This window comes from Nicotiana tabacum, chromosome 9 (genome assembly GCF_000715075.1).
Source record: "Nicotiana tabacum cultivar K326 chromosome 9, ASM71507v2, whole genome shotgun sequence".
NCBI classification, from domain to species: domain Eukaryota; kingdom Viridiplantae; phylum Streptophyta; class Magnoliopsida; order Solanales; family Solanaceae; genus Nicotiana; species Nicotiana tabacum.
In genome coordinates this window covers 110,659,859-110,686,352 of record NC_134088.1, presented here as the reverse complement: position 1 = coordinate 110,686,352, position 26,494 = coordinate 110,659,859, and the positions used below count along the sequence as shown (strand labels likewise).

The 26,494-nt window shown below is 37.6% G+C and overlaps 2 protein-coding genes across 2 annotated transcripts; one reads left to right on the top strand and one right to left on the bottom strand.

The window, feature by feature from the left end:
* The first annotated feature begins 19,599 nt into the window (after positions 1–19,599).
* LOC107765027 (alpha carbonic anhydrase 7) lies at positions 19,600–23,157 on the top strand. Its single transcript, XM_016583610.2, has 7 exons — positions 19,600–19,807; positions 19,927–20,144; positions 21,246–21,352; positions 21,464–21,566; positions 21,939–22,106; positions 22,199–22,252; positions 22,824–23,157. The coding sequence occupies exons 1-7, from the start codon at positions 19,720–19,722 to the stop codon at positions 22,905–22,907; spliced, it is 822 nt and encodes a 273-aa protein (XP_016439096.1). The 5' UTR covers positions 19,600–19,719; the 3' UTR covers positions 22,908–23,157.
* A 1,036-nt stretch (positions 23,158–24,193) lies between these two features.
* Positions 24,194–26,056, bottom strand: LOC107765026 (lysM domain receptor-like kinase 4). Its single transcript, XM_075221263.1, has one exon. The coding sequence runs from the start codon at positions 26,054–26,056 to the stop codon at positions 24,194–24,196; it is 1,863 nt and encodes a 620-aa protein (XP_075077364.1).
* Positions 26,057–26,494: the final 438 nt, after the last annotated feature.

The following is a 26,494-nucleotide window of genomic DNA, read 5'->3' as shown; positions in this document are numbered from 1 at the left end:
TTAACCTCCCGAATGGACCCTATTTTAAGGATTTTAGATACCTCGTCCTTGATAAAAGCATGTTTGACCTCAGACTGAAGTCTCCTCTTCTGCTTGACCGGATGGAACTTCGGGTCCAGGCTTAGCTTGTAAGTGGTTATTTCCGGCGGGATCCCTATCATATCAAGGTGGGACCAAGCGAAATAATATATGTTAGCTATAAGAAACTGAATGAGTTTTTTCCTGAGCTCAGGACTTAACCCCCTGCCCAGGTATACCTTCTGGTCAGGTAGATGTTCGATCAATATGACATGTTCCAGCTCCTCGACCGTCGATTTAGTGGCGTTGAAATCATCGGGGAATATAAAAGACCTGGGAACCCCGTAATCATCATATTCATCAGTCCCCTATTTCTCCGGTTGGGTCGGGGCTGGTGTCGGTAATTGCTATTTAGCTTCTTGCTTTGTGACCGAACTCGGCCCCTTTGTCATTGGAAGTGCGGATATCGAAATCGCCTCTTCAACCGCAAACATCTCCTTTGTGGCTGGCTGTTCTCCGTAGATTGTTGTAATCCTACCTGATGTTGGGAATTCTAACACTTAGTGTAGAGTCGAGGGCACTGCCCTCATGTTGTGGATCCATGGCCTCCCGAACAAAGCGTTGTACCTTATGTCTCCTTCAATCACATAAAACTTAGCTTCCTAGATGGTCCCGGTGGTATTCACCGGTAATGTTATCTCACCCATAGTGGTTTCACATGCCATGTTGAATCCGTTTAGAACACGGACAACATGAACGATTTGATCTTGTAAACCAAGCTGCTCTACGACCCTCGATCAGATGATGTTGGCCGAGCTACCTGGATCAATTAACAAACGCTTAACTTGAGATTTATTTATGAGTACAGATATTGCCAGTGCATCATTATAGGGCTGCACGATCCCTTCCGCGTCCTCGTCGTTGAAAGACAAGGTTTTTTCCGGTATGTAATCTCGAGTCTATTTTTCCCTCATGATGGATACTTTGGTGCGCTTCAACATCAACCCCTGAGGGGAATCGACCCCACCGATGATCATGTTAATGACGTGTTGAGGTTCTTCTTGTTCGGTCTGTTTGTTAGAATCCCTATTCTTGAAATAATTCTTGGCTCGGTCTCTCAAGAATTCTCGAAGATGCCCGTTGTTGAATAGTCGGGCTACTTCCTCTCTCAACTGTCGGCAATCCTCTGTTCTGTGACCGAGAGTGCCGTGATATTTACACATATGGTTAGGATCCCTTTGGGTTGGATCGAATTGTAGAGGTGAGGCATTTGGTGTCCTTGATGTGTCCGATAACTGATACAATGGCGGCATAATTGTCGTTAAAGTTATATTCCGATAACTGTAATGACTCGGCCATTCATTTTAAAAGTTGTAGCACCATTTCCCCATTTACTGCTCATTCTGTACATTATAACTATTACGCGACTTTCCGGGGTAATTGGTTCGGGTCTGGTGAGGTTTTTTAGAATGAATTGGAATACTTAGTCCCAAAGTTCAAAACTTAAGTTGAAAAAGTTGACTGGATGTAGACCTATGTGTAAATGACCCAAGAATAGAATTTTAATGCTTCCAACAATTCCGTATGGTGATTTTGGTCTTAGGAGCGTATTTGAAATTTTATTTGGAAGTCCGTAGTTAAATCAGGCTTGAAATGGCTAAAATAGGAATTTAAATTTGGAAGTTTGACCGGGGAGTCGATTTTTTGATATCGGGGTTGGAATCCAGTCCCAGAAATTTTCATAGCTCCATTATGTCATTTATGACTTGAATGCTAAATTTGAGGTCAATCAGACTTGATTTGATAGGTTTCGGCATCGAATGTAGAAATTGAAAAATCTTAAGTTTCATTAAGCTTGCATTAGGGTGTGATTTGTGATATTAACATTATTTGATGTGATTTGAGATTTCGACTAAGTCTGTATGATATTTAAGGACTTTTTGGTATATTTGGTTGAGGTCCCGAGGGCCCCGGGCGAATTCCGGATGGCTAACAGATAGAATTTCGGACTTGGAATGCTGCTGCAAATTTTTTGATGCCTGTTCTGGTGTCCTTCTTCGCGTTCGCGAAGAGGAAGTTTGGACTGGCACATTTTATACTTCGCGTTCGCGACCGAGGGCACGCGTTCGCGAAGGGTCGAAGTGCAGAGCTTCGCGTTCGCGATCGAAGCCTCGCGTTCGCGAAGGGGAAATGGCCGAAGAGGATTTTTGCCTACACATTCGCGAAAGGTAGCTCGCGTTCGCGAAGGCCAAGCCAGGCAAGGAATCGCCTTCATGAGGTTGCCTTCGCATTCGCGAAGGGCAATGTTTGGCAACACAATTTTGTGCTTCGCGAACGCGAGGCACTGACCGCATTCGCGAAGAAGAAATGTCTGGGCAGAGAGTTTAAGTTCAGAAAATGGGACTTCGTCCCATTTTCCATTTTTGACGAATTCGAACTCGGGGAGAGGCGATTTTCGGGACATTTTCAAGGAAAACATTGGGGTAAGTGTTCTTAACTCAATTTTGGTTAGATTGCCCGAATCCATAGTTGTTCTTACTATTTAATTGGTGATTTAAGTTAGAAAAAAATTTGAAAACCCTCTTGGATAGATTTGAGGATTTGAGGGTCGAATTGTTATCGATTGGTATGGTTAGACTCGTGGTTGAATGGGCGTTCATATTTTGTAACTTTGTCGGATTTCGAGACGTGGGCCCCACATGCGATTCTTTTTGGGTTAAATTTTGGATTTTTGTAGAAAATTTGTATTTTCATATGGAATTTATTCCTACAATTTGTATTGATTGAATCGAATTAATTATGACTAGATTCGAGCCGATCAGAGTCAGAAAATCAAGGAAAAGGCATACTACTTGACTGATTGAGCGCGGTTTGAGGTAAATGACTTGTCCAACTAATTGTGGGAGAAATTTTTCCTAGGATTGGTATTGATGTGATACTTGTAATATATTGAATGTCGTGTACACGAGGTGACAAGTGTGTACACGGACTAAATGTAGAAGATTATGTTCTTAAATTAAGTAGATTTCTGATGCATATTAATTAAATTATTTTATCTTATTATATTCATCATCATTGATCTACTTTATATTCTTAAATTTGCATGACATTTTCCTATTAACTATTTTTACCTGCTTAGTTGAAACTTTATTTTCTTTTATTCTGTGTATTATTTGAAGGTTGAATTTTCTTAAATTAAATATTATTAGAAATGGAGTATGTTACATTTAAAAATTTTGATATTAAGGTAAGGTGTTAAATTTGTGGAAATATTATTTTTGCTGAATATTTTGTGAAGATTTTTGTATTTACTGTGATTGAGATGTGAGCTCCGTATTGTGGAAAATATTCTTGTTGTTGATTTATTTTGGCAAGTTAAAATATTTGGGCACTTGAGGTACAAATTGTGATATATTGTGATATTGATACGCATGCGGTGGTATAAGGTCTGGGTGTTGAAACGCATGCGGTGAGATAAGGGTGGCCTTATACGTGTGGCTAGTAGGGAAACTACTAGCAGTCATGCGGCGTGATAAGGGTGGCTAAAATGCGGGATGCTATTTCGGAAAAAAATATTTTCTTTAAAATTAAATATGAAGGCTCCCGCGGTAATATAAGAAAATGAGATACTGTGAATTTATTTATGATTTGGGACTACGAGGCGGTACCTCGGGAGTGCCATTGTTGATATTTATTTATGGCTGCATTTGCCTTTGATTATTGTCGTGATTTTTTTTAAAGTTGTAAATTTCTGTTTTCTTGCCGCAAAGTATTAATTGCCCTTATTCTGTGAAATTTAATGGTGACATACTACATACTTGATTCATTTCCATTGTAATTTATTGTTATTATATTGTTAAACATGTCACCATGTCTTTTATTATTCCAGTAGGGCCTGATCTGACCTCGTCACTACTCTACTGAGGTTAGGCTTGGCACTTACTGGGTATCGTTATGGTGTACTTATACTATGCTTCTGCACATCTTTTTTTGTAGATGCAGGAACATCTTATCAGACCAGGCAGTGAATTAGCCGTACGAGGAGACTTCGAGGTATATCTGCCAGCGTTTGCAGACTCCGGAGTCCCTTTCTATCCTTATTATGTTGTTTCCTTATTCTCTTTAAACCTTAATGTATAAAGGCATTGAAGATAAATTCTTAGAAGCTTGTGCGTTTGCAAATTAATTTATTTCATATTTCTATTGTTATTCCGCATCGATAGGCTTACCTAGTCTTAGAGACTAGGTGCCATCACGACATCCTACGGAGGGAAATTTGGGGTCGTGACAAGTTGGTATCAGAGCTCTAGGTTCATAGGTGTTATGAGTCACAAGCAGGTTTAGTAGAGTCTCACAGATCGGTACGGGGACGTCTGTACTTATCTTCGGGAGGCTACGTAACTGTTAGGAAAATATTCAATTCTTTGATTCCTTATCGTGCGCATTTGTTGACTTCAAAATTTTAAACCATTGTCTTTCTATTCTCTCACAGATAGTGAGGTCACGCTCAACTGGATCCGATGATCAGACACCAGTGCCCCCTGTTGGAGCCGCAAGAGGCCGGGGCCGGGGCAGAGGTCGTGCCAGAGGCTGAGGAAGACCAAGTGGTGTAGCTAGAGCACCTACACGAGCTGCTGCAGAGGAGCCACCAGTAGCTCCAGTTGGAGAGCAGGCACCAGAGACAACTGTTACTACTCCTGCACTTCAGGAGACTCTTGCCCAGTTTTTGAGCATGTTTGGCACTCTAGCTCATGAAGCGCTAATTCCACTTGCTCCTGCCACATCTCAGGCCGGGGGAGGAGCACAGACTCCCGCCGCCCCTACCCCAGAGCCACGGGCCTAGGTTGACCATGCCCCAGAGGTTATACTAGTGCAACCAGTTATTCCAGTTCGGCCCGAGGATAGGACAACAGTTTCAGAGGGGGAGCAGCTCAGGCTCGAGAGGTACAAAAAGTACCACCCTCCCACTTTTAGCGGTTTGTCTTCATAGGATGCTCAAGGTTTTCTTGAGGAATTTCACCGTATCCTCCGTCTATGGGTATTGTGGATTCCAACCGGGTGTCTTTCACGACATTTCAGCTTAGAGGAGCGGCTACCAGGGGTGGAGGGCATATGAGTTGGATAGTCTGGCTGAGGCAGCTTCAGTCACTTGGACTCAATTTTCAGATATGTTCTTGAGGGAGTATGTTCCTCAGAGTCTTAGAGATGCATGGCGCGTAGAGTTTGAGTAGCTGCGCCAGGGTTCTATGACCATGTCAGAATATGCGGTACGATTCAGTGATTTGGCTAGGCATGCACCAGCCTTGGTTGCTACTATTCGAGGGCGGGTTCACCGATTTATTGAGGGGTTTCACCCTAATATCAGATTCAGTATGGCTCGAGAAATGGAGATGGACATCACATACCAACTGGTGGTGTCAATTGCTAGGAGATTGGAGGGTATGCGGACTCGGGAGAGATAAGAGAGGGAAACTAAAAGACCCCGAGATTCTGGCACATATAATAATTCTCGTGCCCCAGCTGTAGCCGGTCATGGTAGAGGCTATGTGAGTCGTCCTATTTATTCAGCACTTCCAGCTTCCAGTGATTTTTCGGCTACTCCTAGACCCCATGTTCCATATTATGCACCGCCAGTGTCTACTGTACCTCCTGTACGGGGTGCCTTCAGCGGGCAGTCTAGTCGATCAGGCCCGAGCCAGTCCCAGCAGCCACACCGTCCGAGGGCTTGTTTTGAGTATGGTGACACTCGTCATATCATGAGGGATTGCCCCAGACTTAGGAGGGGTGCACCTCCATAGATTTCTCAGGCCCCACCCATTCCACAAGGCCCTCAGGCTTCTCAGGCCATGACCACTGCACCAGTTGCTACTCCACCTGCACAGCCCGCTAGAGGTGGAGGTCGGACACGTAGAGGTCGCCCTAAAGGGGGAGGCCAGACCAGATATTATGCCCTTCCTGCTAGGACAGAGGCCATTACATCTGATTCTATTATCATAGGTATTATTCCGGTATGTTATAGAGATGCATCAGTCTTATTTGATTAGGTTCCACTTATTCTTATGTGTCATCTTATTTTGCCCCGTATTTGCACGTATCCCGTGATTCTTTGAGTTCTTATGTTTATGTATCTACACCCATGGGTGAATATATTATTGTGGACCGCATGTATCAGTCGTGTTTGGTTGTCATCAGTGGTTTTGAGACCAGAGCTGATTTATTATTGCTCAGTATGGTGGATTTCGATATTATTTTGGGCATGGACTGGTTATCGCCCAATCACGCTATCCTTGATTGTCACGCCAAGACGGTGACATTGGTTATGCCAGGTCTACTATGTCTAGAGTAGAGAGGTACCTTGGATAATGTTCCTAGTAGGGTTGTTTCATTTCTTAAGGCTCAACGAATGGTTGAGAAGGGGTGTGATGCGTATCTGGCCTATGTAAGAGATGTTAATGTTGATACTCCTATCGTGGAGTCAGTTCCTATAGTAAGGGATTTTCCTGATGTATTTCCAGCGGATCTTCCGGGTATGCCACCAGACAGGGATATTGACTTTGGTATTGATTTGTTATCGGGCACTCAGCCCATTTCTATTCCACCATATCATATGGCCCCAGAAAAATTGAAAGAATTAAAAGAGCAGTTACAGGAACTGCTTGATAGGGTTTTTTTCGGCCTAGTATTGCGCCTTGGGGTGCTTCTGTCTTATTTGTGAAGAAGAAGGATGGTTCTATGCAGATGTGTATTGATTACCGCCAGCTGAACAAGGTTACAGTGAAGAACAGGTATCCATTGCCACGTATTGATGACCTATTTAATCAGCTTCAGGGTGCAAGAGTGTTCTCTAAGATCGATTTGCATTCAGACTATCATCAGTTGAAGATTCGGGAGCCAGATATCCCGAAGACTGCTTTTAGGACTCGGTATGGTCATTATGAGTTCCTTGTAATGTCATTTGGGATAACCAATACCCCAGCAATATTTATGCACTTAATGAATAGTGTATTTAAGCCCTATCTCAATTCTTTCGTCATTGTGATTATTGATGACATTCTGGTATATTCCCGGAGTCGGGAAGATCGTGAATAACACCTGAGGACTATGCTTCAAACTTTGAGAGAAAAGAGTTATATGTAAAATTTTCAAAGTGTGAATTCCGACTTGATTCAGTGGGAGTTTTGGGTCATATAGTTTCGTGCGAAGGGATCAAGGTAGATCCGAAGAAGATTGAGGCGGTGCAGGGTTAGTCCAGGCCATCTTCAGCTATGGAGATCCGGAGTTTCCTTGGTTTGGCAGGGTATTATCGCTGATTTGTAGAGGGTTTCTCTTCTATTGTTGCACCTATGACCAAATTAATCCAGAAAGGTGCTCCATTCAGGTGGACCGAGGAATATAAGGAGAGCTTCCAAAAGCTCAAGACAGCTTTGACTACAGCCCCAGTATTGGTATTACCTACAGGTTCAGGGTCTTATACTGTGTATTGTGATGCATCGCATATTGGTCTCGACGCAGTGTTGATGCAAGACAATAGGGTGATTGCCTACGCGTCTAGACAGTTAAAGGTACATAAGAAGAATTATTCGGTCCATGACCTTGAGTTAGCAGCTATTGTTCATGCCTTGAAGATTTGGCGGCATTATTTGTACTATGTCTATTATGAGGTCTACACCGATCACCGGAGTCTACATCATCTGTTTAAATAGAAGGATCTTAATTTGCGGCAGCGGAGATGGTTGGAATTGCTTAAGGATTATGATATCATCATTCTCTATCATCCCAGGAAGGCCAATGTAGTGGCCGATGCCTTGAATCGTAAGGCGGAGAGTTTGGGCAGCTTAGCATATTTCCCGGTAGCAGAGAGGCCTTTGGCCTTGGATGTTCAGGCCTTGGCCAACCAGTTTGTTAGATTGGATGTTTCCGAGCCGAGCTAAGTTTTGGCTTGTGTGGTTTCTTAGTCTTCTCTTTATGATCGTGTCAGGGAACGTCAGTGTGATGACCTACATCTGCTTGTCCTTAAGGATACAGTTCAGCATGGTGATGCCAAGGAAGTCACTATTGGAGATGACGGTGTATTACGAATGCAAGGCAGGCTATGTATACCTAATATAGATGGCTTACGTGAGTTGATTCTTCAGGAGGCTCACAGTTCGCAGTACTCCATTTATCCGGGTGTTGCAAATATGTATCAGGACTTGAGACATCACTATTAGTGGATGCGGATAAAGAAAGACAAAGTGGAATATGTAGCTCGGTGCCTAAATTGCGAGCAGGTGAAGTATGAGCATCAACGACCCGGTGAATTGCTTCAGAAGTTAGAGATTCCATAATGGAAATAGGAGCGGATCACTATGGATTTCGTTGTTGGGCTCCCGCGGACTCAGAGGAAGTTCGATGCCGTTTGGGTGATTGTGGATAGATTGACCAAGTCAGCTCATTGCATTCCAGTGGTGACTACTTACTCTTAAGAGCAGCTAGCCAGGTTTACATTCGCGAGATTGTTAGGCTTCATGGCATACCAGTATCTATCATATCTGACCGGGGTACACAGTTTACATCACGGTTATCGAGAGCCGTATAGAGAGAGTTGGGTACTCGAGTAGAGTTGAGTACAATATTTCACCCTCAAACAGACAGTCAGTTCGAGCGCACTATTCAGATATTAGAGGATATGCTTCGTGTGTGTGTGATGGATTTTGGGAGTACTTGGGATCAGTTCTTTCCACTTGCAGAGTTTGCTTACAACAACAGCTACCAGTCGAGCATTCAGATGGCTCCGTATGAGGCCTTGTATGGTAGGCGGTCCCGATCTCCAATGGGTTGGTTCGAGTCGGACGAAGCTAGACTATTGGGTATGGACTTGGTTCAAGATGCTTTGGAAAAGGTTAAGGCGATTCAGGATCGACTCCGTATAGCCTAATCTAGACAAAAGAGTTATGCGGATTGGAAGGTTCGTGATGTTGCATTCATGGTTGGTGAGAGCGTCTTGCTCCGGGTTTCGCCCATGAAGGGTGTTATGAGGTTCGGAAAGAAGGGCAAGTTGAGCCCGAGGTATATAAGACCTTTTGAGATTCTTGAGAGAGTTGGAGAGATGGCTTACAGACTTGCACTACCACCTAGTCTCTCTGTAGTTCATCCAGTGTTCCATGTTTCCATGCTTCGGAAGTATCACGACGATCCGTCTCATGTGTTAGACTTCAGCTCAGTCCAGTTGGACAAGGATCTATCTTATGTCGAGGAACCAGTGGCCATTTTGGACAGACAGGTTAGAAAGCTAAGATCAAAGAGCATTGCTTCAGTAAAAATACATTGGAGGGGTCATCTGGTCGAGGAGGCGACTTGGGAGACCGAGCATGATATGCGCAGTTGTTATCCTCATCTTTTCACCTCTCCAGGTATAATTCTAAACCAGTTCGAGGATGAACGTTTGTTTAAGAGGGGGAGGATGTAATGACCCGGCCAGTAGTTTTAAAAGTTGTAGCCCTGTTTTCCCATTTACTACTCATTTTGTACTTTATAACTGTTACGTGACTTGCCAGGGTAATTGGTTCGGGTCCGGTGAGGTTTTTAAGAATGAATTGGAATACTTAGTTCCAAAGTTCAAAACTTAAGTTGAAAAGGTTGGTTGGATATCGACCTATGTGTAAACGACCCAGAAATAGAATTTTGATGATTCCAACATCTCCGTATGGTGATTTTGGACTTAGGAGCGTGTCCGGAATTTTATTTGGAAGTCCGCAGTTAAATTAGGCTTGAAATGGTTAAAATAGGAATTTAAGTTTGGAAGTTTGACCGGGGAGTTGACTTTTTGATATCGGGGTCGGAATCCAGTTTCGAAAATTTTCATAGCTCTGTTATATCATTTATGACTTGTGTGCAAAATTTAAGGTCAATCAGACTTGATTTGATAGGTTTCAGCATCAAATGTAGAAGTTGGAAATTCTTAAGTTTCATTTAGCTTGAATTGGGGTGTGATTTGTGATTTTAGTATTATTTGATGTGATTTGAGGTTTCGACTAAGTCCGTGCGATGTTTTAGGACTTGTTTGTATATTTGGTTGAGGTCCCGAGGGCCTCGAGCGAGTTTCGGATGGCTAACAGATTGAATTTCGGACTTGGAATGCTGCTGCAAATTTTCTGATGCTTGTTCCGGTTTTTTTCTTCGCATTCGCGAGGGGAATCTCGCGTTCGCGAAGAGGAAATTTGGACTGGCACATTTTGTGCTTCGCGTTCGCGATCGAGGGCACGCATTCGCGAAGAGTCGAAGTGTAGAGATTTGCATTCGCGAAGGGAAGGGAAAATGGCCGAAGAGGATTTTTGCCTTCGCATTCGCGAAGGCCAAGCCAGGCAAGGCATCGCATTCGCGAAGGGCAATGTTTGGCAGCACAATTTTGTTCTTCACGAACGGGAGGCACTGACCGCGTTCGCGAAGAAGAAATGTCTGGGCAGAGAGTTTAAGCCATTTTTGACGAATTGGAGCTCGAGGATAGGCGATTTTCAGGAGATTTTCAAGGAAAACAGTGGGGTAAGTATTCTTAACTCAATTTTGGTTAGATTACCCGAATCCATCGTTGTTCTTAACATTTAATTGGTGATTTAAGTTGGAAAAAATTTTGAAAACCCTCTTGGATAGATTGGAGGATTTGAGGGTGGAATTTTTGTCGGAATTTAGTCATTTTGGTATGGTTAGACTCGTGGTTGAATGGGTGTTCATATTTTGTAACTTTCACCGGATTCCGAGATGTGGGCCCCACGGGCAATTGTTTTTGGGTTAAATTTTGGATTTTTGTAGAAAATTTATATTTTCATATGGAATTTATTCCTACAATTTATATTGATTGAATCGAATTAATTATGACTAGATTTGAGCCGATCGGAGTCGAAAAATCGAGGAAAAGGCATACTACTTGACTGATTGAGCGCGGTTTGAGGTAAGTGACTTGTCTAACTTTGTGTGGGGGAAAGGGAGGGGGGGAATTCCCCTTAGGATTGGTATTTATGTGATAATTATAATGTATTGAAAGTCGTGTACACGAGGTGACAAGCGTATACACGGGCTAAATATGGAAGATTATGTCCTTAAATTGAGTAGATTACTGATGCATATTAATTACATTATTTTATCTTGTTATATTCATCATCATTGATCTACTTTATATTCTTAAATTTGCCTGACATTTTCCTACTAATTGTTTTTACCTGTTTAGTTGAAACTTTGCTTTCTTTTATTCCGTGCATTATTTGAAGGTTGAACTTTCTTAAATTAAATATTATTAGAAATGAAGTATCTTACATTTAAAAATTTTGATATTAAGGTAAGGTATTAAATTTGTGGAAATATTATTTTTTCCGAATATTTTGTGAAGATTTTTGTATTTACTGTGATTGAGCTATGAGCTCCGTATTATGAAAAATATTCTTGTTGTTGATTTATTTTGGCAAGTTGTAATATTTGGGCACTTGAGGTACAAATTGTGATATATTGTGATATTGATACGCATGCGGTGGTATAAGGTCAGGGTGTTGAAACACATACAGTGAGATAAGGGTGGCTTGATATGCGTGGCTAGTATGGGAACTACTAGAAGTCATGCAGTGTGATAAAGGTGGCTAAAACGCGGGATGCTATTTTGGGAAAAATATTTTCTTTAAAATTAAATGTGAAGGCTCCCGCGGTGATATAAGAAAATAAAATATTGTGAATTTATTTATGATTTGGGACTACGAGGCGGTACTTCGGAAGTTCCCTTGTTGATATTTATTTATGGCTGCATTTGCCTTTGGTTATTTTCGTGATTTTTCTTAAAGTTGTAAATTTCTATTTTCTTGCTGCAAGGTATTAATTGCCCTTATTCTGTGAAATTTAATGGTGACATACTACATACTTGATTCATTTTTATTGTCATTTATTATTATTATATTGTTAAACATGTCACCATGTCTTTTATTATTCCAGTAGGGCCTGACCTGACCTTGTCACTACTCTACCGAGGTTAGGCTTGGCACTTACTGGGTATCGATGTGGTGTACTCATACTACGCTTCTGCACATCTTTTTGTGCAGATCCAGGTATATTTTATCAGACCAGGCAGTGAATTAGCCAAACGAGGAGACTTCGAGGTATATCTGCCATCGTCTGCAGACTTTGGAGTCCCCTTCTATCCTTATTATGTTGTTTCCTTATTCTCTTTAGACCTTGATGTATAAAGGCATTGAAGATAAATTCTTAGAAGCTTGTGACTTATTTCTATCGGGTTTGGGGAGTTATAATTGTGTGAGTTTGCAAATTTATTTATTTCATATTTCGATTGTTATTCCGCATTGATAGGCTTACCTAGTCTTAGAGACTAGGTGCCACCACGACATCCCACAGAGGGAAATTTAGGGTCGTGACAATAACCTCGGTGCTTCCTTAGGCCCGATAGGCCTGTCGAAACCGTTCTTGCCCATGAGTCCCCGATTACTTTGACCTCGATCACTTATCGTTTCACTTCTTATGGGATTTCTCCTGGATCTGTTTCCTCTTCGATCCCCATTGTACGGCTAATAACGATCCCTGCTTGATCTCGGTTCACGATCAATGTCTCTCTTGGATCTATCGATGGCTGTGACGGGATAAACGGACCCCGAAGGGGCCCCAAGTTGATCATCTTTGACTCTGATTTTTGATTGATAACGGTTATGCACGTCGGCCCAAGTAACGGCCGGATATTCTATCAGGTTTGTCTCAACTGCTGTGAAGCCATCGAGCTTCGAACATTGAGTCCCTGGGTGAAAGCTTGAACGGCCCAATCGTCTGCAACCGGGGGTAAGTCCATTCTCTCCATTTGAAATCGGGACGCAAACTCTCTGAGCATTTCATTATCCCTCTGTTTTACTTCCTGGTCTCGACCTTGATAGCTCCGGTATATTCTTTTATGAAGGAATCTGTAAGTATAGCAAATGAGTCAATAGAATTAGGAGGTAGGTTATGGTACCATATTATGGCTCCCTTTGATAGGGTCTCTATGAACTTCTTCAACAAGACAGGCTCGATCTCATCATCCTCTAAGTCGTTCTCTTTGATGGCACATGTGTAGGAGGTTACATGCTCATTCGGGTCGGTTGTTCCATTGTACTTAGGAATCTCGGGCATGCGGAACTTCTTAGGGATCGGCTTTGGAGCCGCGCTCGGAGGAAAATGTTTTTGCACGAACTTCTTGGAATCCAGGCCTTTTAATATCGGCGGTGCTCCTCGGATTTGGTCGACCCTGGAATTGTAGGTTTCCACCTTTTTGTGATTAGCTTTGATTTTCTTCTCCCCTGATTCTACCCGTTTGGTCTATTCCTCGAGCATCTTTATAATCTCGGGGTTAGTCCTTGATTCATTTTCATTCGACCTCTCTGTGACCGGTTCATCCCTGCGGGTGACTTCCCAGGACGGATCGGGTTTAATTCTGCTCGGTGCGCGGCTTTGTTCTGTAACTGAGCTATCGCTGCCTGTTGAGCCTGCAACATTTCGAAGATCACATGTATACTGATCCCGTCTCCTCCAATGTTTTCTGTATTTTGAGCTATCGATCGGGTTCCACCACGGACGCTATTCTCGGGGTCGGTAGGCAGGTTTGTGTTGATATCCACATGTGAATTAGCGTCAATTGGGTCTGCGACCGGAATTTCGATGGGATCAACGGGCGGTACTTCGTCACCGGGCACTATGTTGTTATTTTCACCGTGATGACCGGACTTATTGTCAACATGTAGGGGTGCTGATTGAGAGTTTGACATTTTGAGTTTTAACTTGAAATTAGAGACACTTCAAAGAACAAGTGTAAAGTAGTGTGTGTTATGGAGATTTGTATCAAATAACCACTATTATCCTTAGTCCCACGGTGGGCGCCAAACTGTTTACCCTCAAAATCGGATAACAATTGAATTTGTAAGTGGTTTTAAGGATACATAGATTAACTTGATATAAAACGGTAAATTAGATTGTAATTGAAATAAATAATGATAAAGTAAATGCAAACCACATGAATTGGATAATTTCAGCCATGGAAGGTTAGCCACCCTCGATCCAAATGTACTTCGATCGATATCAGGGCACAGAACGATAAAAGCTTAAAGAGAATAATAATGTATTGCTTTGGAATACGTGTTACTATGTATTTTACAAGTAATCACACCCACTTTATATAGTAGGAGAGTCCTACATTAGGTACAACTCTATAAAAGGTAAAAATCCTCTAATTAACTGATTGTCGATCTCTTATCGATATGTGCCGAGATCTCCACCGTGATATTCGGTCGGTCACAGATATCACGGTCTTCTGTTGGCCGAGCTTGACTAACTGACAACGTTCTTCGAAGTTAATCGAGACTAGGGACCGATCCCGAATCACGACCCCGACATCCTCGAGGGCGGAGTTATGGTACATACTCCAAATTGATGAGATCTCTACCTCAATCTAAGCTCCCGTGTTACCATATCTCGAGCTTGGCTTATCATGTCGGAGACTGGGATATACTATGAGACCGGTTCTACCCGTATACAAGGATCCTTGGCCAAAGAGAGGTGCCAAATCACCTTGCCTATTCCCACAATTATATTTATATATAGACTAGTTTTTTGGCCACGCGCATTCCGCGTGTACCCCTTACCAATGGATATATAATTTTAGAAGTAACTTAAATATTAGTTATAAAATAATTAAATATAAGTTCCTGAAATAATAAATTATTCGTCCTAGCTAAGTCAAGAGGGGAAGAAAGCCTACCCTACCTGTGAAGTCCTTTGGATATTCTGATCCATATTGTAATTTACCAATATGATTTTGTATTTCGTGTAGAAGTTTGAACTAGTAGGAAAAATATATTGAGTTATATGTAATCCTAAAATTAGTATCGATCAAGATTAATGGATGAATTCAAATAAGTGGAAGTTTAAAAATGAAATTCATTATCAAAGTGCGTCATAATGTTGCGGAAAAAAAATTAAAGGAAATTTTACCGACAAATTAAAAATATTTTAACAGTGGCAAATTTTCCCAAACAATGCTAGTAAATACATGTACATGTATCATAATCAAGAGCTTACAAAAACGTCAAGTTATGGGATAATACAGTATTTTGGAATTGCAGTATTTGAAGGTAAATATCCTAATTCAATAACCCAAAATTTACTGATAGATTCATATTATTCTGCAGAAAATATTTTTTTCGAAGTATTCTATATTTGACGTACCTGCAATGAAGCAAAATTTGGTCAAAATTCACACTTAAAAAACTTAATATATCCAAAATTACCTGATTAAATCAGCGATATTCCAAAATATTTAAATTATAATCCACAATGATTCAACAATATTTTACATATAGTCCCAAAAATAAACCTTGTGAAATGAAGCACAAGGATTAGTCCTAGTATTGGCAAAGTGGGGGTGGATGATCGAGTTCTTCCCGGATATCGGAACAGAAAAAGATGGTTGGTGAAGTCTTTTGTCTGAATTATAAGACATAGTTGGCAAAGTCTTTTGCCTTGAATTATAAGAAGTTAATGCATATTAATAAACATTAATTAGGGAAGCAGAAGAGAACCAAACTGTTTTTGTTAATATTGCGTAAATGGTAAGTTCGACTTTAATTTCATGTACTTGAGGAATTCAAAAACTAATTAAACTTTTTCTTTATGTTTTTTTTATTAGAATGTGGATTTACATGTTTGTACAAGAATGTTTCCGAAGCAATGTTTGGTTGAAAGGTAAAATGGTCATTCAGCTTTACATGGTTATTTTAGTCTTTTAACTTTAACTTAAGGTATTCACACTTATAATATAGTATTTTGATATATAGATATAGATTTCATGTTATGTTAGAGAATGAAGAAATTTGTGAAGTTGTCAATTAAAATGGCAAAACACAATTTAGCCTTTATTGAACGAGTCGATTCAATTGTCAATCAACGGTTATAATTTGCACTAGAGTATAAGAATGCCCATAATCCAAAGTTTTTTTGTTTTGTTTAAAAAGGGAAGTTTGATTTTTCACATTAAGTTGAGGGGAAAAGTTGTTTTCACACATTGCACAATCGAAAAGTAAAACAGAATTAGGTAAGTGGGATTGAAAAGACAGAAAAAAAAAACATGTGGGAAAAGAATAGATCAAGTAAATTGACACATAATATTCTACTTAATCAAATAACACAGGTGTAACAAACATTTGAAAATTTCTCCATCTTAGATATCATAATCTTAAAAAAATGATTTAAATGGACTAGTAAACAAATGGTGGAGATAAAATTCTTGAAAATCAAAGCAGCCTCCAAGAAAATTTTTAACCTACTTAATTAAGTAATACGATTCTTGAAGATAATTTCTTCCTTTCTCCTTTCCTTGGACAGAAAGCCACGATATTTGAAGCCACACGAAGTTTCCTTTCTATATCAATCTTTTTTTTTCCCTCCATTAGATATAAATTAAAAGTTTCATTTAGGGGTGTTGTAGGATAGATGAAACTTCTCCGATCTTAATCAGAAATCTTGCATTCGAACCTTGCGAACAGAGAAACTCTTATTAAGTCATAAATGGCCCAATGAGGTGTGCAGGGACGAATCTAGTGTAAAGGTTACGGGTTCACGTGAACCCAATAACTTTTGCCCAGATCCTGTATTTGTATTAGAAAATTCATTAAATATAAAAAAATATTTAGTTTGGATCTCAATTCATTAGTTTGATTATCATCGTATATTAACTTAAAATCGTTATAGGAATACATAAAATTAAAATCATGGATCCACATCGGTGTGTGTGTGTGAGGGGGGGGGGGGTTAGCAATTAGTCGGGGAGAATAATCCTTCCACAATTAACACGCCAACGAATAACATTAAATATTTAATTGTGATTATCATTTTCCATAATTTCCCTTAGTTGCACTAATTGTCGTCGCACATCAATATACTGCTCTTGGTCCATTTCGCCATTATTATTTTTATGTGGTGCCGTAGTAAAAAACATTTTTTAATCCCCCGTAAGTGCTCTAGTAAAAATTGGCGACTTGTTCTTTGGTGCATTAGCTTTCTTTCAATTTTCTGCCTATGACCCTATGATGAGAAAAACAAACGGATCAAAGAAAAAAGTGTATGACTTTTTTTAAATCAATAATTTTTATATTAACGATGATTAATTAATACAGTATGTCTTTCCTATTTAATTTTTTACTTTTAAGGTTAAATATATTAATTGCTTTGGTGCAAACCAGAGGCGGCTCAATGATATTGGTGGCTTAAAGTCAAACGTCAATAAGAGGCCTTAAATTTATTTAATAAATTAATATATTATTTTTATTTTTATTTTTGTAATGATGGTATACCAACCATCTTGTACATATCTTGATCATTCATTCTTTTACCTGTTAGTTCTTACCATTACAAATATTTTAACTCTACTCACTAAGGCTTTGATAATATATTTATAAGAAACACATATTGACAGTTAAGATAATATTTGTATAAATTATCATAATCTAATAATCTCAAATTTGTACAACTAAAAAGTTCTCAGTATAATTTCATACATTTAAAATAGTTCAAGTGTATTTCGAAGTGATAATAGCTTAATCCACTTTTTATAAGAACTGATTAATTCTAAATGATATTACAAGAGACTTTATTCTTTAATTATCAACGTCGTCTTCAAATTGTTTATTATATATTGCATATTTATTATAAAACTCGATTTATTTATTTGAATAACCTCTATCACATTTCAAAAAAAGAAGTATAAAATTCATTATCTTTTATTAATAATTTTATAATATTTAATAATTTTAAAAAATTGGGGTCCCTCTAGGGGGCGCTTTAGTGGCTTCTTCCTAGAGCCGGCACCGATGCAAACGTCAGCAGTGAATAGGTATTCCTCATATATGTTTTCACTAAATAAAGTGAAAATACATACTGTCTATTAAATATTAATCATGTTTAGGTGATAAAAATTTTGCTTAAAAAGGTATTCCCTCGGTCCACTTTTAGTTGTCCACTTTGGACTTTTCACGTCCCTTAAGAAACAATAAATGAAATATGTATTTTATAATTTTACCCATAATAATAATAGTATTTCTAAAAGTTTTGAAAAATAATTTGGGGATTGAGTAGTTAATGATAAGAGTAAAACAGGAAAAAGAGATTGTCTTTCTCTTGATTAGTATATTGGACAAGTAAAAATGAACGGAGTGAGGGTGACGTATCACTTATTAATTTGGTGTCAGCATTAAATGCGTGTGAGTTTTTCCGTAAGACATATTTAGGGCATATGTATGAATTATGATTCAAAAATTCAACGCCTGCCTCTAAAAGAGCAGTATGTATGAGGAAATGATTTCCTATGTCGATTTATGATATGAATAGAAAAAATGAGTTTACAGAGATTTTTTATGTTGTTTATGCTTATTATTACAAATTTTAGAAAGAGATATTCTAGAAATACATGATTGGGTCATCGGAATGATCCGCATACCTACTTATAGAAGTCAAGAACAATTTCAAATATCAACTAATTAACTATACAAAAAGTATTAAAAAATTAAGAGGTCACTACATACGCAACTAGTCTCTAATTTTAAGGCTTCTCAAAAGGTGTCTAGAAGGTTAGCAACAAAAAAACGTTATTTTTCTGTCTGATGCACATGATAATATATTAAGGTTTGATTTTCGTTATGGTATTATGTGATGTTTTTTGGTACTAATTATAAGAGAACATATATTATTAGAGGCCTTATTGTATTTGTTAATGCTCAATATTGGCATGTGAAGCCCTTGCACTCAGCAAGTCGCGTTTTGCATCCCTTTGTTTTAGGTTTTTCGTTCTCTTATATATTTATTGCCGTGGCGAATTCAAAATTTAAAGTTATGAATTCAAAATAAGCATTATCTTATTATATATAAACAACTTAAATAATCATAATTAGAGTCATAAGCACTAAGTTAATTTTTTTTCTTCTTATTCCACCGCCTGTTTGGATTAATAGCGTTATCAATTACCTAACGTGATTCGAACCCTAAATCAATCGACTGATGGTAAAACTCAACTAGCAGAGTAAGCCTCACTTGTCCAATGAGTTCACTTGAACTCACAAAATCGTATATCCAGCTATCTACTTATCTACGTGTAAAGATAAACTCTTCTTTTCTTTTTCTTTTTTTTGTTTTGTTTATTTTCTATCCCAAGATCATAAGCTTGAACCCGGAAGTGGTGCAACAACATGATGACGACGAATTAGCACATGATATTAATAAATCTTAATTAGACATAATAAATACAAAAGGGGTCCTTTTTCAACAAACGATTCCGATTAAAAGATGAATATAATTTGCACGACAAAAAATCAAGGAAATAGTCGGTGATCTTTTATTTGCTATTATAATAATTTCCTATGTTTTAACTGATAGAAACAACATATACTTCAAACCTGCTCAGCTACTCAAATAGCTTGAAACTTCTTCACATTATTCTTGTGGTCAAAGCCAGCTATAGATTTTCTTGGTCAATTTCACATTTCTATTTCCTCTAATACTACTTTAATTTATTCTTCTATATAAACAACCTTCCATAGGTAAAGTTTCCATAACAAAACACAAGTTTAGAATCTATACTTCATTATTTTAAATAAGCAACCTTCTATTGGTAAAGTTTCCTTAATAAAACACCAAGTTTTTCTATAGTTGGATCAAAAAATGGAAATGCTTACAAGAACCAACAAAATCTTGTTCCTTTCTTTTCTTTTCCTCGCAAGTGCATTGCTAACAAGATCTCATGAAGTTGGTAGGTTTCAGTTTTTGTCTCTCAATTTTTATAACATGAATATGGCTTTGGTTTTTGTGTTTCGACTTTTGAAACTTATGATCTGCTAATTATTTTATTTTTTGGGGGAATTATTACAGATGATGAAAGTGAGTTTACTTACGATGAAGAAAGTGAGAAGGGGCCTGCTCATTGGGGTGAAATTCACACAGAATGGAGTATGTGTAATTCAGGAAAATTGCAATCTCCAATTGATCTTTTGAATGAGAGGGTTGAAGTTGTATCTCATTTGGGAAGACTTCGTAGAAGCTACAAACCATCCAATTCTACTCTTTTGAATAGAGGACATGATATGATGGTAAGAAAGAAAGAAAAAAGAGACTCCACTCCATTTATTCTCATCACATTTAGAGGAGATCTAATTCTTTCATGGTTCGCTCGCAAATGTTGGGTGTGTTGGTTGGGTGGGTGGTTTCCCACATGGGGAGCCCTGGGATCGATTTTCCTCACCAACAAGCTCCTCAGTCAGAGCTCGTTGCATCGGACTTGCCTAGTGCGGTTGCATCTTCTATATGGTTTGCGAGCTATTGCATAGTGAGTAGGTTACCCAGTGCGCACTCGAAAGATTACACTGCGGGTCCCCGAAAATTTTTCAAAAAATAATTCTTTCGTGGTTATATTTCTCATGTTCATGTATTGTATTATTTGGTATGACGCAATGTTTCTAAAAAAAATACGTTTTTTCATATTATCACGAATTTCGATGTTTGGTTAAGAAAGTATTTTCTAAAGGAAACATGTATCATCGAAAGGGAGAAAATGAAAATTTCCTCAGTTATTTTTCTTATAAAACTAAAATTTTAATTTCGTATTACTTGCTCTAACCAATATATTTAGATCTATCATCAATCTGTAATACTCAAAAATTCATTAAAACAGTATTCAATTTTGCAAATTCCCAAGTGTGAAGGGCTCAATGTCAATGGTATATGAAAATGGTGTAAGTTAACATAATTTTAATTTCCTGGTTAATGCTGAACTAGGTCCCTTTTATCAACTGCTTAACCTACTACACATGAAATTAATCAAATATACAATCACTTTTGTCTCACTATTTTACCTACCATCTGGAAAAAAATCATCAACTTACTTTTTGAATTTGCGACCATAAGAAGTTAATTAAGGACCTATTTCGAGATGCATTATATTAATCATTCTTTTTTCCTCGCATCAATTTTACAAGAGTTTGTCAACTGAAACGTTACTTCCATAAAAGTACTTAATTCCTTGAATTTAAAAGGGGCGTTATGGTTTATAAAAAAGGGGACGTTATGAGTGAATATAGTAACTTACGTATAATAATATAATTGATGAGTAATTTATTTTTCTTAATTTTAGCTCTGCTTTATACTTTTGTTATTATATGATAATTTGATGAATAATTTGTTTATTAATGCAGTTAAGATGGGAAGGTGGTGCTGGACATATTGAGATAAATGGAACTCGATATCAACTCAATCAGGCTCATTGGCACTCACCTTCTGAACATACTATAAATGGAAAAAGGTTCTTATTATTTATAAATTAATTACATATACTTTCCTCTTTTGTTTTCTTGTTTATATTCTTGAATTTTCATATTTAGAAAGTGACTAAATCGTGTATGAATAATTGTAGGTTCGATTTGGAGGTTCATTTGGTTCATGAAAGCAATGATGGAAAGACTGCAGTGGTTGGAATTATGTACAAGATTGGAAGAGCTGATTCCTTCTTATCTAAGGTATTAATTACATGCACGCACTAAACAAAACTTAATTCCAAAAAAAGTTTTAACTTCTATGGCGTAAAACAATTTTTATATTATTAGGTCACGAAAAATATAATTATCAATAATGTTCATAAAAATTAGAAGGGGAGGCTTGGCGCAACTGGTAAAGTTGTTGCTATATGACTAGAAGGTCACGGGTTCGAGCTGTGAAAACAGCTTATTGCAGAAATGTAGGGTAAGACTCTGTACAATAAACAATTGTGGTCCGGCCCTTTCCCGAACCCCGCGCATAGCGAGAGCTTAGTGCATCGGACTGCCATATATGTTCATAAAAATGGTATTAGTAATTAAAAAATAAAACATATGATATATCTCTGATTACAGATCGAGGATGATTTAAAGGCTCTAGCACATACAAAAGGTGTGGAGAGAAATATTGGAATTATTGATCCAAAACAAGTGAAGTTGGGTAGCAGAAAATATTACAGGTATATTGGCTCGTTGACTGTTCCTCCTTGTACTCAAGATGTTGTCTGGACTATTGTAAGAAAGGTAATTAAAAAACTCTAGCGTTCTATCTATGCTGTGATTATTCTTTTTGCCACTAGTATCAATTTGAAGTTTAATATTCAATATTTTCTCAGGTGAGGACTGTTACAAGAGAGCAAATGAAACTAATTCGCGAGGCTGTTCATGACGTAAGTTGCTATATTTCACCTCCAAAACTACATTAATATATGACCCTCGGTCCATATTATTTGGTACTATCATTTTAAGATTTTGGCAAACCTCTTAAGAAAGATATGATTATCTTAATTAAATCATAAAAATATTCTATTAAATCACCCTTTATTCTCTTTTACACGTCACACTTAATTAATATTCCACTAATTGGAGTGGTAAGTGTAAATTTGACAAAATAGGCGAACGCTTCTTATTTTCTAAAATGTCAAATATTTCAATCTTGTCAAAACGACTACTAGTATTTAGTACATTGTTGTTTTCAATCATTCTTCATGTAGTCAGGGGCGGAGGCATAAGCCGAAATACGGGTTCGGTCGAACCCACTAGTATTTGTTCATACAGTGTATTTAGTATTTAGAATTCACTAAATATGTATAAATATTAAATTTAGAACTCAGTCTCTAACACTTGAAATCATCGTTCTAAAATTCAGGACCCATAAGATTGAAATACTGATTCCGTCTCTGATTTAATTGTACCATGGGTGCTAATTCTCCATTTGATCATATATTTTTTCTTTTGCAGGAATCTGAAACCAATTCAAGACCAGTCCAAGCAGCAAACAAACGACCTATCCGACTCTATCGACCAAATGATCCTAAACAATAATGAAAATGATTCTACAATCTTAGAAGTAATTTACCATATTTATAGTTATTGTCGCAATGATTTTGTTTATATACAATAAAATTGAGTTCAGTATATGAGCTAGGAATGTCCTTATCCCGTAAATGGCTATTATCATCCATGTATGTTCATAACATGGTCGGAATTCTTTCCACAATATAGTGTATTTCTTTGTTGTATTTATTATTTATTAGATTGTCGCAAAATAAATTAGTGGCACTTGTTCTTTGTACTATTATGCCTCTCATTTTCAGTCTTTTTGACATATTTGTCTTTATTTCTTATTCTAGCAACCCCACAAAAGCAACAAATTTAGGGTGGAAATGACACTAGCCATTTTATAGGATTGTTATTTAATATTTAGACAGTGCATCTTGAATTTTAGTTTTTCAGTTCAATTTTTCGGAATACAAGCATCATGAACTGTCCTGAAATTAAGATTTTTAGTTTAAAATTTCAAAACAAAATAAGTATTAGCTAATCTCTAAATAACATTAGTGAATGGCTATATGTGCAGTTGCCCCGAAAGTTCATTAATTAGAGTAAGGCGACAAACATTTAATTATTAGACAAGATTAGGTCAAACAATCGGCAAAGCACAATCAAGATTCTATGACTATGAGTCATGCATATGTCCAACAGATAGTCCATTTGTTATTCCAAAACTGGATTAGAAAATTCCTTTGCCTTTATTGAAGCTTGCATACAAAGCATAATTTGCACTATTGCAAACGTCAGATGATTGAACTTATATACACTTACGAGGTAAGAATTTTTATGATATTTTATAGTTTAACCAGTTATATGCATAGCGGACTATTTATTTTATTTTCTTGGCTACAATATTAAGATTATTTAATTTAGACATTTAGACCTTAACCAGAAGGTGAAAAGGTTTGTCAAGAATAATTCAACAAATACTCTAAACATCGAATCAATGAATATATAATCAGTACTGGACCTTAGTGATGGAAAGGAAGTAGGATTAATCAAAACGAATGCAAATTGAAAGCAAGAATTCATAGATCTAGTGAAAACTGTAGCTACAAAGAGACATTAATATTTGACTAGGGCAAGTACAATTAATTGATGTTAACTAACATTGCATATGGTAATGAATGGAATATTTTTCTGAAATCATACCATTCTGTCAATTACAACAACGTACCCAGTATATTCTCACATGTGGAGTCTGGGAGGATAGCGTGTACACTACTAGCTCCTACCTTGTGGAGGTACAGAGGTTAACGACCCTCGGCTAAAAAAAATCATACCATTCTAGCAAGAACTTTAATTATGTCATCCATAGATGGCCTATGAAAAGGATCATCTTCAATACAAGCTTTAGCTAAAACAGCTAAACATAATGCTTCTGCTAAAGGGTAATCTTCCCTAAGGCTTGAATCAATGAAAATTTTCAATTGTTCAAAGCATCCTCCTTCATTAGCTCCCCCTCTCAAAAATGTAATTGAATCCCTCAAAAAATTTCCATCTACATCTTCTTTTCCCGATATGAGCTCGAGTAATACTACCCCAAACGCAAAAATGTCCACTTTCTCAGACACTGAGCCATGTACTAGATGTTCGGGGGCAATCCAGCCGCCGAGACTTCCAATTTCCTTCGTCGTTCCAATGACAGCTTTTGCTCCAAAAACAGCCAACTTTGCCCTCCAATTCGGAGTCAAGAAGATATTTTTGCTATTTATGTTCATATGTGTATAAGGTGGAATAGTGCAAAAGTGCAAGTAATGTAGCCCTGTGGCAATGTCAAAAGCAATTTGAGTTCTTTTGTGCCAACTAAGAGAAGCTAAAGAGTTTGACAAACAATCCCTTAATGTGCCATTTGATGGATATTCAAACACAAGATAAGATCCTGAAATGTCATCCTCACCATAACAAACACCTCGAAGCTTAACAATATTAACATGATTGATTCTTGAGTGTACATCAATTACTTGTTTTGTGTCCTCAAATCTTATTTTCTTGATCAATACTTCAGCATTATCAACACAACCCTTGTATACATTGTCACTTATCTTAGTTCCTTCACTAAAATTATCCGTCGCTTTTTTCAGTTCATCTATGTTGTACTCACCCAAAGAGTACTTAATTCCTGCAAGTAAATCAGGTGATAAGCATGAATTCGTGGAACTTCTAGTAGTGGTCGGAGGGGAATTTCTTGGTGTTGAACCTGAAGTAACAGAGCTTTTATGTATCGAAGAACGATTTTTCTCTGCCTTGAATTTCCTTATGGCCATTATATATAAACCACAAGCAACTAAAGTTGCAGCAAACAGGAAAAAACCAACAACAGACACTGCAATATATAGTTTCTTTAATTTCAGGTATTTGGATGATTTTGCTACCATTTGTGTTGGTAGAAAATCAGGAGTAGGAGGATCAGAATCATGTATGCTGAAATTGATAGATGGTTCTCCTCTTAAGGGAACTAAAATTGTTGTGTTTGAATAAACAGTTGGATTAAAACTTAAATGGTTAGCACCCCATATATCTTCAACAGAAATATTGAATTTTTCACTTACTTTTCCTGTATCATCTCCTGAAATAAAAGGGTATGTGACAAGGTACTTTAATCCAACATCAAAAACTTTATCAGGACATGCACATTTCAAAGGCACAAGCAACTCTGTACCAGCTTTGATATCATAATTGACATCAGAAATATTGGTTTTCTTGGAAATATTTTCCTCCAAAATTGTTATGGATTTAACTAGACCTTCAAAAACTCCACAAGCAACGTCGTCGAATTTCGTGTTTGTAGGTGCATGGTAGCTAATATTAGCTTGAAAGAATTTACCTAAACAAGAACATTGAATTGGAACAATTACCTCTCTACCAATTTCAAGAATCTGCGACGACGAAGTGACATTGTTTAAGGTGAGTAGTACATCAGGAGAAAACCCAAATAAGTAAGAAACATCTGAGATTGTTGTGAAATCTTGATTAGCTCTAAAAATCAAGAACGTTTGACAAGAATCCTTTGGAGAAGTACATGTATATCTTGTACCTGGAGAAGTGATATTAGAAAAACATGAGGTGGAATCATAGAACTGTTGGCCATAGCTTGAGCCAAAGCAAAACCAAACTACTAGAAGCCATTGGAAATTCATGACATGCAAATTAAAATTTAGATGGTAAGCATTCTGCTCAAGCATTGAAAATTTGTCCAATGAGATTTAATGGCAGGCCAAGCAATGAAGTATATGAAAGGAATGACCACTAATTTTTTATTCTTTTCGTTTGCTTTTTCAATATTGTAATTAACATATTGTGACTGTGTTGGAAGTGGAAAATTTTATATGAAAGGCAACATCAGCAGCCGGCCATTTTGTATCTAACTGTTATCTACTAGTAATTGTATAAATAAACAAAAAAAAAGTTCGGAATATTTTCTGACGTTTGTGATGGAACCTGGATATGTTTCTAGCTGATAAGAGTGACATAGCTCTTTCCTTATACAATATCGCGGTCAATAATTCGGTATTATACAATATTCAGTTTTTAAGTGTAAAACTTTGCATTATGAAGATAATTTATGTATAACTAAT

What these genes read in the sequence shown, in the direction of transcription:
- LOC107765027 (XM_016583610.2), top strand. Translation starts at nt 19,720, where the DNA reads ATGGAAATGCTTACAAGAACCAACAAAATCTTGTTCCTTTCTTTTCTT. An exon ending in TCTGGACTATTGTAAGAAAG is followed by an intron (nt 22,107 to 22,198) that starts GTAATTAAAAAA and finishes ATATTTTCTCAG; the next exon opens with GTGAGGACTGTTACAAGAGA. An exon ending in TTCGCGAGGCTGTTCATGAC is followed by an intron (nt 22,253 to 22,823) that starts GTAAGTTGCTAT and finishes TTTCTTTTGCAG; the next exon opens with GAATCTGAAACCAATTCAAG.
- LOC107765026 (XM_075221263.1), bottom strand. Translation starts at nt 26,056, where the DNA reads ATGAATTTCCAATGGCTTCTAGTAGTTTGGTTTTGCTTTGGCTCAAGC.